At 46.6% G+C, this 12,356-nt stretch overlaps 1 protein-coding gene across 2 annotated transcripts in view; it reads left to right on the top strand.

Annotated features, from left to right (window-relative positions):
* The window catches only part of Ano2 (anoctamin 2), a 330,046-nt gene that overhangs the window by 306,645 nt on the left and 11,045 nt on the right, over positions 1-12,356 (top strand). For both annotated transcript variants that reach the window (XM_038319710.1, XM_038319711.1), the window contains 3 exons: positions 4,515-4,667; positions 5,016-5,068; positions 6,794-6,975. In XM_038319710.1, coding sequence (XP_038175638.1) covers positions 4,515-4,667; positions 5,016-5,068; positions 6,794-6,975 — 388 coding nt within the window. The remainder of the gene's footprint in view (positions 1-4,514; positions 4,668-5,015; positions 5,069-6,793; positions 6,976-12,356) is intronic.

The following is a 12,356-nucleotide window of genomic DNA, read 5'->3' as shown; positions in this document are numbered from 1 at the left end:
CTACACCATTCATTCTTTCCACTAAGTAGATTGTCCTGAAATGTCCTTGCTTGCTGCTGTGTCATTTAGTGTCTTTCACTCCTCCTTGTTATTTTAGCCCAAGCCCAGGTAATCAATCACTCATGATTTTAATTGTCTCCAGCATCAGGCGTTGTAAGGCTGGTGGTTATTTAGGAAGGTTCTTGGCTGCTGGAGTATAAGCAGAGGAAACCCATGGAGTTTGTGCCCAGACGTGTTTCCAGGCTTCCCTCTTCCAACCGGCATTTCTGGAGCACTTTACAGCGGGGCTTTGAAAAGATTTACTTGAAAATCAACTTATGGATTCTTCCCTAATTGGCTTGGCCAGGGTTAATCTGCCACTGGCCCAGCCAAGCTGGCTTCTATTATGGAGCCACACTGAGGATTTCCGGTGTTGCTCTTGTCCTAAGGGAGGCTGGCTGTTTTTAGAAGCAAATCTTGGTGCTGGTGAAGGCCAGCATCCTTGCATCCTCTGAAGTGAACCCAGCAGGGATCCCATCTGACTCAGCCCTCCAAACTTTCCCTTGAAAGGAGCAAGTCTTGGATTTGGCATCTGCACGCTAGAGGGTTATGGTTTTATTTTATTTTTTCCTCTCCCCAAGATTAAATAAAGACTCGCTGTTTATTCCCACCTCTTTAGATAACTTCTTGGAAATGTTCAAGGGTGACCAGTCCAAGTGGAAGCACCTAAGACATCAGAAGATGTGTAGAGAAGGGGCCATGGTACCCTATGCCTCTCTTCTGAGGTTGCCCCCTGCTGAGCACACCGATTTACACACGGGATGGGAGACCAGAGCTTTTATGAGATTGGAATAACGAATGGCAGCTACTGAACACACCACACTTGCACCAGAAAACAGTGGTGTTAAAAAAAGAGCTTATGTCTGGGCAGTGTGTCAAGGCACAAGAGCAAACACTCGGGGCTACCCTTGGGGACAACAGTTGACTAAATGTCCCTGAGGTTCATAAGAAAGAGATAAGCGTGAGAAGTGAAAACTCCTGCTTCCTTCATGGTCCTTCAAGGATGCTGGATTTCCCAGGGCCATTCACAGGCAGGGGGTAAGGACATATTACAGGAAAGATTAACTGCCCCTTCCCACCCCGCAGTGTCCTTGCCGAGCCCTTTGAGGCTCTGAGGTTGTCACAGGGTTCTTCTGGAGGAAGTTTCTTATGGTTAGAAGGTTTGCCCTGAACTCACTGAACTGAGACGACTAACTTCAGACGCAAAAGAATGATGAGTCCATGTATGTATTTAAATGTAGACATGGGTGTTACAGGTTTTAGAAAACTAGACCAACCTGCTTAGTTTCCTTGGTTAGAGTTAGGGTCAGGATCCACTCCCCTTTGCTCCATCTATCCTAGTCCTACTCCCTGACTCCCACATTAAATTTTCTGTGGCTTCTTTCTTTTGAAAGACGTGCTAGGTACTAGTGCTTTCAAGCTTTTATGATTCGTGTGTGTGTGTGTGTGTGTGTGTGTGTGTGTGATGGTGGGGGGTGTGCATGTGTGCATGTGAGGATCAGAAAACAGACTGTGGGCATCAGCTCTCTCCTTCCACCTTGTATCGGAGGCAGAGTCCCTCTTGTTTCTGCACTGGCCACCCCGGAGCACCTGGTCCATGAACTCCTTCGCAGCTCTTTTGTCTCCGCTTCCCAGCTTGCTGCTGCAATGCTGGCGCTACAGGTGCACTCCTCCACACCCATTTTTTATGTGGGTTTTGGAGGTCACACGTGGGCCATCAGGCCTGAGTAGCTAGTGCTTTGGCCTGCAGAGCCATTTGGAAGCCCCAAGATGCTGCAGTTGCAATTGCTTCTCTGAGTGAGTTTCTGAAGATCTGTGTGCCCCTCCCCACCCCCACTACCATCTTGCCTTTCCAGGAGTACAAACTTCATATATCAGAGACACCTGCTGGTCTCCGAGAACCCACTGGGCATCTAGGATAAGGCAGAAGTTGGGGTTGTGTGAGCAAGCACAGTGGCCGCACCTGTGAGCCTGCAAACCTGTCAAATCAGAAGCATTTTGACAGGGAAGAGTTGTGTGTGTTTTCTCTGGGAGCTTTCCCTGGGGTTGGCTTATGTTCTGTGTATGGACAGACACATAGCTACGAGTTTGGATCCTGTCTTTTCATTTTTCGTGTGACTATCCTGGGATGGTGAAGCTTGTCTAAGGGCCCCACAATCACAGCCTTACAGCACCTTAGGGAATTTAAAGCGGTTCCCTTGAGCTGTCCATGTAGACAAGTATAGACAAAGGACTGAGTCAGGTTAGGAACACATGTAGATCTGGATATCCTCACACTCACCGAGTCTCTAAACTGTAAGCTTGTGTCTGTTTAGCATGTAGCTATACAATGTACATTGTAATCATTTCTGCATGCTGATATGTATTTCACTAAGAATAACAGTATATATAATACATAACTAACTTATTACTTACAGAAGTAACTTACTATTTAGGTCTTGGCATGTGCGTATGTATGTGTGGAAAAAGGCATAGGTGGGCTTTTGGTATCTCCCTCTATTGCTCTCTACCTTATTTATTTATTTATTTATTTATTTATTGAGATACAACCTGTCCTTGAACCTGGTGGTTGACATTTAGACTGGACTGGTAGCCAGCAAATCCCAGGGGTCCACCTGTCTCCCGTAACCAGCCCTGGGATTATAGACATGTGCTAATATACCCGAATTTCACGTAGGTGCTTGAGAGAGGACCCTGGGGAAGCAAGCCCACTGAGCCATCTCCTCAGCTCCCACATGTGACATTTGTTGAACAATTATTAGGTATCAGACATTATATATGTGTTCTGAGCACTTCTGTGTGCCCTCTAAGATGCCAATCAGGTAAGTATTGTTTTGTGATTCTTAATTTCACTTGTTATAACTGAGGGACCAAACAATTGGTACATGCCACTGTTAGTGTGCAGGGAATTCGACTAGGCTGCTTCCAGGAGCAAATTTGTAAAAAGCTCCCAGCGTAGACGAAGTCTATGCCTTACAGCAGAGAAAGCTACCTGAGTATACAGTCCCAGCAGTACCCAGCACTGGCTGCTACAGAAGCTGAGCACAGGAGGCGGTGTTTGGGGCAGGAAGCACTGGAGTGGTCTGATTTTGAGTACCCACAGAAATTCACCAGCTAGAGAACGGTTGTGTGCACAGGGGAAGGAAAGGGGGTCTGTTCCTTGGAAACTCTAAGGATAACAAGTGTGTCCTGAAGGCAGGAGCAGGGTTGTTACATGGGGGCATTTTGGAGCTGAGGTTAGAGAGGCGGATTAGAAAAGACTGTATCACCCGCGAGCCAAAATAAGGACTCTGGATTCTATTTAGTAACTAAAGGGGGTCACACAGGAACTTTTATGAGAAGGAAGGTGACAGGGTCAGATGACAATGTCTGTGTGCTGCAAGCCTGGAAGACTAGAGCCGAGGAAGGTGGCGGGGAGACTGTGGCAATGGTCCAGGTGGAGCGAGACACCTTGCAGCTGCAGGATGGCTGCCGAGTACCTTGGCTCACTCTGTTCCTACAGCTCAGAGTGCTCTCTGGCTCTTAGTCACCACATAGCCTTTTCCTAGATGGTGCTAAGGTCATCCACACGGAGACTTTCTTTTAGTCCCCACCCTGAGTGAATGGACTTTAGGTCTTGTTTCTTTCAGTTCTCTGACTCTAGTAGATCCTTTTTTTTTTTTCTGTCTTGGAACACACTTGCAAAAACACTGTTGAACAACTACATACACTCATCTCCCCCCCCCCCCCCCACACACACACAACCCAGCTCCTCCACAACATGACCAGGCCTTTGCCTCCCGCAATACTTGGCTCAATGCCTGATTTTTTTTTTTTCAGTTCTCAATAAATGTGTGATGAATGAATTCTTTCCAAATAAAAGCGGTGGCTCTATCTATGGAAAAGGAGACCCTAGAGCAAGGTCTGGTACATGTCAATAATCTCAGCATTTGGGGTGGGGTAGGTTTGCTGAGGCAGGAGGTTCAAGAGCTCAAGGACAGCCTGGTCTATATAGGCAAGACTCTTGACTCAAAAAAAGGGGATCCAACTTTGGGGAGTAGTTTTGGAAGCTATGTTAAGGGCTGGCAACTCACAGCCGAGGGCCAATTTCAGCCTATTTTGTAGACTGCATTTGTAAATAAAGCTTTATTGGGAGCACAGCCATGCCTAGGAACAATGGCAGAAGTGAGTTGCTGTGACAAGACAGACCATGGATCTCAATATATTTCCTCTTTAGCCATTTACAGAGGTTACCAACCCCTAAGTTAGCCACATGATTAGCTTGCAGTGGTGGAAGGGAGGTGTCCCTGTCATGCATCTCTTTATTCTGCCTGCTGTGCCTAATCTCCAGCTTTGACTGGCCCTGGCTGCAGTGGTGAGAAGGAAGTCCCGAAGTGCAGGCAGGCAGGAACCTGGTAGAAGTAGAGACCACCGAGTAGAGACAGCTTTCACAGCCACAGTTCCCTGCTGACGCGCTCCTGCACGCTCTCTCCTAGTCATCCAGTTTGGTTTTGTCACCCTCTTTGTGGCCTCCTTTCCACTGGCGCCAGTGTTTGCCCTCCTCAACAACGTCATCGAAGTGCGGCTGGATGCAAAGAAGTTCGTTACGGAGTTGAGACGCCCAGATGCCGTGAGGACCAAAGATATTGGTATGCACCCCCTGAGAGGCCTGGCATGCCCCACCCCCTGGTGTGACTCCGCCCACCACCTGCCCCTGCAGAGCTCAGGAGGCTGGCACAGCCCTCCTTTCTTTACACCTTATTCCCAACCTTGGACCGGGAGAGGCCTGTGGACGTAATATTAAGTACCCCAAGTTGTCCCTTAAGCTTTCAAACAGGGACACCCTAAGCTTTTCTGTGCAAGCCCAGTTCTGGAAGGAGGGCAGAAAGGCTCCCCAGGTAACCTGCCTATAGAATGTCACCCCATTCTGTGGCCTTGCTGGCTCTGAGCCGAGGGCAGAACTAACCAGCGATGCCTGCACTTTTTCTGTCTTACAGGAATTTGGTTTGACATTCTCTCTGGAATTGGCAAGTTCTCTGTCATCATCAATGTAAGTGCTTGCATTCAGAATGCCTTAGCTGGATGGGACTTGCTTCTAGAGAGCCCGGCCTTCGAAGCAGGAACCAATCCCATTACTTCCCAGCTTTTCCCACCAGGAGCTTTGATTTAGACAGACTCCTGCTTCCTGGCGCACTTGGGCCTTTGTAGCCTGTTGCCTGGCAGTGAGATGTCACTTTTCATTTCATTAAGAGAAAGGCAATTATCCATCTGACTGTATACCTTGGCCTTAAAAGCAAAAGCAGATCTTCCCTTGGAGCCAAGAATAATGAAGAAAGAAATTGACATATCTGCCTATTTCCATTCTGTCTCTACCCTTTTGTTAAACAGAGCCTGGAATGTTGCCTGGGCTGCAATTCCTAATTATGCTTCCTCAACATCCTCAGTGCAAAGTCTTGATCACCTTTGTGGGCTCGGGCACCCTGTAGGCTAATCTAGGATAAGGAAGAAAGGAGGTCCTACCTGTTGGGACCCTCTTAGCTGCTTGACAGACTTGTATACATGCAGAGAAATTCCTTTGCTTTTGTACCCTGGATGGATGGTAGCCAGACAGAGCCTCCCCTTGCTGTTTCCCCTAAGAAGTCACAGCCAGCTAGGTGTGTATCTAGATACATAGTTCATGTTCTCACCTGGATTCTTGATACCTGCCCATAAATGATCAAGAGCTGTGGGGAGAGGCAGACTCAGCCCACTGCAGGTTGAATACCTTGATGTAGAAAGCACCCGTTTTCATGCCTAGAAACCATGCACAATCGGAAAGGGGTCAGCAGTTACTCTGAGGCATGCGTTCATTACTTTCTATCTGTGCTACAGAGCGACGGGGCATTTTGCTTCCCTGGCCTCTCTTAAGTCTTGCTTACTCATCAAAACAACAGGGCATAGGAATCATATCCACCACATAGGTTCATTCTAGAAATGAGGCGGGATAATGGAAGGACAGACAAATGCTCAGTAAACCGCAGTTATGACAATCACAAGTGAGTTATTAATTTTCAAATATGGGTATGCCCCACTTACATATACACGCTCAGAAAAAAAATACCGAAAGCAGATTTTAAGGGGCTTTAATTGTTGGTGCAGAATATAGTATAAACAGCTGCCAAAAAGATTTAAGGTTCTCTTTGTGGAAAGTAACGCCAAATCCAAACATGCAATCGCTCACCTGCATTCAGCTTATCCATGGCCATTTGTAGAGCACTCAGACTTCCCAGATGCTGTGTGGGCTGTGTATGGCTCATCTAGCAGGACCTGCGCCTTTCCCCTTCCGTCTCTCCCCTTTTGAAAGAAGAATAACACTGCAAAAATGTCCAGAGATGGCAATCTGATTGGGGAAACTGTGGAAACATGTTCCTGGCCCTGTAGTGTCCTTCAGGACAGATGTACACGGCCTCCAGCTCCCTTGCCCAGGGCCACTTTCATCATTACAAGGGATCTTCTCAGAATACCTTGAACTCTGTTTTGGCTCAGCCAATAGCAATGTCAGTCCCGGCATCTTAGAGGCAGACTGATGATGATGTCATTTCCTCTGTCCAGAACTGTGGTCGTATGAACTTAGGGACAGGTGCTTGGGTATACCATGGATGCTTCCACGTCAACCCTTGTAGCTCCTTCTCATGGTGTGCCCCGAAGTGGACAGTCCCTCAGTCACATGGCCCCTGTGTCTTCTAGGCGCCACCCATTTGCACCAGTCCTCAATGCTTGTGATTCTGTCTCCTAGGCTTTTGTCATCGCTGTCACCTCCGACTTTATCCCCCGCCTTGTGTACCAGTACTCCTATAGTCACAATGGGACCCTACACGGCTTTGTGAACCACACCCTCTCCTTCTTCAACGTCAGCCAGCTGAAGGAGGGAACGCAGCCAGAAAACTCACAGTTCGACCAGGAGGTTCAGTTTTGCAGGTAAAATACCATGGGGGAAGAGGGCCCCGGGTCAGTGGTCCAAAGAGTTCCTTAGAGGACCTGAGGGGGGGATGCTCATTCTTTTTTCCCCTCTGTCTCCTATTCATCCCTAGTTGTTATGAACTTACTTAATTGAATCAGTAATTATTATTAAGTGCCTTTGCCAGGTGCTACAGAGCAGATCAAGTGCTATCTAACTTTGAACTTGTTATCAAAGACAGGAAATAACAAAGCCAATTATCACAAGGAATTACATGAGGACCCATGTGCACAGTGGGTATTCAAAGGTGACATGGAGATGACAAAGGTCTAGAGTGGAAAAGATAGCTTCCTAGATGGGCCGTAAGGAGTTGAGTGTCAGAAAGGTGAAATGCCTGGAGCCCGATGGTGGGGTTTCAGCTAAGGGGGGGCATTTGAGAAGAGAGTCCTGGGAAAAGGTATGAGATATGTCAGAACTCCCAGGGTCATGTCAGCCAAGATGCTGAAGTTGGATAGCATGAAGAACACGCCAGAAGCTGTGAAATCCTCCAGCATCTTCAATGTGCTGTGATAGGAAGGCATTCTCTTAGTTGTCAGAGAATCACTCACACAAAGCATGTGTTTAGGGAACCGACGCGGTTTCAGAGAGGAAGATGGACTAGCGTTTGGAGAGCACAGGGATGCAGCTGGGCTGCCCATCGCTGAGATGTGACCCGTGCTGGGCGTGGACTAGAGTCACAGAGGAATTAAGAGAAAGCGAGATGAGATTTTTTTTTTTTTCCCACACGATATGCTACAGAGTTAGTGGTGATAGACAGAGGAGGGAGGCTGAGTCTGGGCATGGCTGGGAAACTGGGGTTCTCTTGATATGTCAGGGAAGGTTCTAGAAGCTGATCTTCTAAGATCTATGGTGGGATTCTGACTATGGTGAGATTAGAATCTCAGTGCAGTCAGATCAGTAAAAGGATCAATATGACATGATCTTATCATATTGAAGCTGGTGCCAGATTTCCCAGCTTTTCACGTATTCTTCACACTACCCAACTCCAGCATTTTGGCCCATACAACTCCAGGAGCTCTGAAACATCTTTTAGTTGCCATTACCATCTTCCCAAATGTGCTCGATTAAAACCCCCACTGTCTAGCTCCATACCTTTCTGTCACTTAGCACCCATATGTGCTGAGTTTGATGTCAGTCACATTGCATTGCCAACGATGTTCAGAAACCCAAGCAGTGGTTTTCACTTACCTCCTGGCTATATCCTAAGCTGGCATTGAGAAGAGGTAGTTGAAAGACACCACTTCAGGAATCTCTGAAGTCAAGATACGGAAAGCTCTTGGTGATTTCTCTAGGAATGCTGAGGACGGGGAGCAGAGGGGGATGTCTTGTTTGATCCTTCTTTTGTCTGGTCCCAAGGCAGTCCCAGTCAAGCCTTGGTTAAAGACCACACCTCATCTACTGAAAATGCACAATAACACCCAGAATAAGAGGCCAGGGGGAGATGCTGTGGGGCTGCCAGGGGCTTGCTCAGGCCACCCTCTAGCTGTGTCTTATTTTTATAAGTTTTCAGCTGCCAGTGCCCCTGTCAAAGCAGAGGCCTCCTTTTCTTTTTCGTTTTTTAAAATATTTATTTATTTATTATGTATACAATATTCTGTCTGTGTGTATGCCTGCAGGCCAGAAGAGGGCACCAGACCCCATTACAGATGGTTGTGAGCTACCATGTGGTTGCTGGGAATTGAACTCAGGACCTTCGGAAGAGCAGGCAATGCTCTTAACCTCTGAGCCATCTCTCCAGGCCCTCCTTTTCTTTTTCTTAAGAGCATACATGAATTAGCTAAAACAGTGTTTCATTCTATAATTTGTATATTATATGTAATATAATATATATTTACTATTATATTTAAATACAAAATATTTAATATATATTAATACAATATTTAATATAAATAAATATTATATGTGTGTGTGTGTGTGTGTGTGTGTGTGTGTGTACTTTGGTCATCCTATCCTCTTATTTCCCTAGTTGTCTCTTCTTCCTCTCCTACTGGTCTCCCTCTTCCAAATAGTCCCCTTTCTAGTTTCATGTCATTTTTTTTCTCATGGTTTATTTTTTTTTATATTTAAAAAATTTCCATCTCCTTCCCTCCTCCTCCCCCTTCCTCCCCTCCTCCTCCCCCTTCCCTCCCCTCCTTCTCCCCCTTCCCTCCCCTCCCCTCTACCCAAACCTCCCCTCCCTCCCTCTCAAGGCCAAGGAGCCATCAGGGTTCCCCACTCTATGCTAAGATCAGGGTCCTCCCAACTCCCCCCTGGTCCAGGAAGGTGATCGACCAAGCTGAGAAGGCTCCCACAGAGCCCGTCCATGCAGAAGACTCAGAGCCCAGAGCCATTGTCCTTTGCTTCTCAGTCAGCCCCCGCTGTTGGCCACATTCAGAGAGACGGGTTTGGTCGCATGATCCATCAGTCCCATTCCAACTGGAGTTGGTGATCTCCCATTAGTTCTGTCCCACCGTTTCCATGAGTGAACGCACCCCTCTCGTTCCTGACTTTCTCCCTCATGTTCTTGCTCCTTCTGCTCCTCATCAGGACCTTGGGAGCTCAGTCCAGTGCTCAACTATAGAAACTGCGTGTGAAAAGAAACCTCTGGTACTTAGCTTATTGAGGCTGATTTGCTTCCTTTGGCCTGATGATCTCTGTTTCTAACCATTCATTTTTCTATAAATGGCACAGCTTCAGTCTTCTTTATGGTGGAATGCAAATGCTGGTGTGTGTGTGTTTGTGTGTGTGTGTGTATATATTTATGTGTATATCTGTGTTTCTGTGTATGGTGGAATGCAAATGCCGGTGTGTGTGTGTTTGTGTGTGTGTGTGTGTGTGTGTGTGTGTGTGTGTATGTGTGTGTATTTATGTGTATATCTGTGTTTATGTGTATGTATGTGTGTGTTTGTGAGAGAGAGAGAGACAGAGAGAGACAGAGAGAGACAGAGACAGAGAGAGAGAGTCATTCATCAGTTGATGGGAATCTAAGCAGATTCCATTTCTTGGTCATTGGGAATAGAGCAATGATAAACATGGATATCCAAGGTCTGGCATGGTGGCATTGCCTTTAATCCTAGCAGAGGCAAATGGATTTCTGTGAACTCAAAGTCAGCTTGGTCTACATAGTGAGATCCTGTCTCGAAAACGCATGGCTATGCCTCTCTCTATGGTGTGCTCACTTGGGTTGCTTTGGAGATGTACACATGGGCGGCAAAACTAGTTGCTTGGTAGTTTTATTTTCTTTTTTTGAGGTAGCCCATACTGATTTCCATAGAGACTACACTAACTTACGCTCCTCCTCCCACCGACACTGTTTGCTTGCTTTGAGGGTGGATATTCTGACTATGGTGAGATTGGAATCTCAGTGTAGTCAAAACAGTGGGCATGGACTCATGCCTTCCCCTTGGGACTCAAAGCCAGACTTTCCTAAGAGATCTGGCTTAAGCTCAGATCTACAGTCTAAGACCGTGTGATGAGACGATTTGGTTATCCCAGGCCAGACAGATTGCTGACCTCTGATTTAAACAGATGGCCATTCTCAACTCAGAACCCTAACTGTAGCCAAGCAAGAAAAGATGAAATAGCAGCAACCAAGCCCCCAGCAGACGAGTGGGCATATCCATTCATTTATATGAACATAGATGTTTCCAGGGTTTTTTTTATCTGGGTCTACAAAGTACCCAGCCCTCAGAGTCCTGTTCATGTGGAGTTACTGCTACACCAGGCACTGCCCAGGCCGTTGAATCTGGCTGGTTTGCCAGACTGTCTGTCCATGGTGCTGGAGTTTGGTGTGTGGCTCCAAAGGTCAAGTTCTCTAGGGTGGAGAGTCTGTGCCTGAGCTACAAGACGTTTCTAGTGGAATCTGGGTCTTCTTTAGTGGTGCCCACGAAGTCAGTTAGCCAATAGATTCGGATTTGCTTTAGTGCTGCCCATGAAGTCAGTTAGCCAATAGACTCAGATTTGCACCAAACAAACAGGCCCTGAAAGGTACGGATCACAAAATCATTTTAATAACTGGAAGTAGTTGTGGAAGCAATCTTGTTTTATTGTTCAGTCTAACACACACACACACACACACACACACACACACACACACACACAAAGAAAATAGGAAAGAAAAGAATCAAAAGAAACTGGTAAGACTTTGGAAGCCTGGGAATTCTTCTAATATTATAGACCTAAAGCTCACCTCACGTTTCTTCAAGAGTGCAGATTCCCGTTGTTATGCAGTTAGAGCCAAGGCTAATGCTATCTAACGTGTCTTCCAGATCTAAAGCACCTGTCTGCCATAGAGCACTATGGGTCTTTCTTTCCCCTGACTGACCCCTAGCATTTATGTTTTCTAAACACCAGTGACTTTAATGTCTCCACACTGGAAGCTGAGGGTAGGTATCATTCTGAAATTCTGAACAAGGTAATTCCATCAAACAAATCTAAATCTAATCTTTCTTTATCTCCCAACTCCATTCTAGTCAATGCTACTGTGTTTTCAAGCTCCACATAATTGGTATCAGTTGCCATGACAAATCAAGTTGACATCCTTCCATTCATTCCATCCTGCAAAGGCTCAGGACCCCAAAGTATTGTTAGGACATGAGTCAGCAGATGCAGGGCTGAGTTTCCTGCATTTGCCTTAAAGTCTCTGGGTTTCCCAGTTAGTTATGCTCTAAAGTCTCTTCAGAGTCTCTGTACAAGTAGGTGAAACCCTGGTGTTATATTACTCTTTCATAATTATTCTGAGGATGAGAAGATGGCTCAGAGGGTAAAGCTGTTGCCATGCAAGTGTGAGGATCTGAATTCAGATCTCCAAAACCCACACAAGGCCCAACCTAGTAGTGTGCACCTGTAATCCCAATGCTCCTACAGGAAGATGGTAGGCACAGACAGAGGGATCCCCATGGACCAGGCAGCTGGCCAGCTGGGTATACACAGTGCTGAACGAAAGACCCTATCTCAAAGAAGATGGAAGGCCAGAACTGACAGCACAGTCTGCTTTCTGTACTCCTGTGAATGTGTGTGCGTGCACACACACACACACACACACACACACACGAGAGAGAGAGAGAGAGAGAGAGAGAGAGAGAGAGAGAGAGAGAGAGAGAGAGAGAGAGAGCTGGAGGGAAAGATTTAATAAAAGAAGCAAACTGCCAGTGAGTGACAGAATCACCAGTAGGAACATATATAAGAGGTATACTTTATCTCTGTGCCTCTGCCAAGAGAATGCACATGCAGAAACAGATCACCCTAAGATCAGTCTGGAATGACCTTAGGAGCAGCCAGTTTCAGTGCCAGTGAGGATGGTGGGATCATTGTATGAATGAGTTTGAAACCCTGATACAGGTTCTGCAGTACAGAACACCAC

This window comes from Arvicola amphibius, chromosome 2 (genome assembly GCF_903992535.2).
Source record: "Arvicola amphibius chromosome 2, mArvAmp1.2, whole genome shotgun sequence".
Taxonomy (NCBI): Eukaryota; Metazoa; Chordata; class Mammalia; order Rodentia; family Cricetidae; genus Arvicola; species Arvicola amphibius.
Note: the sequence above shows the minus strand (reverse complement) of the source record. Positions and strands in the feature narration are given on the sequence as shown.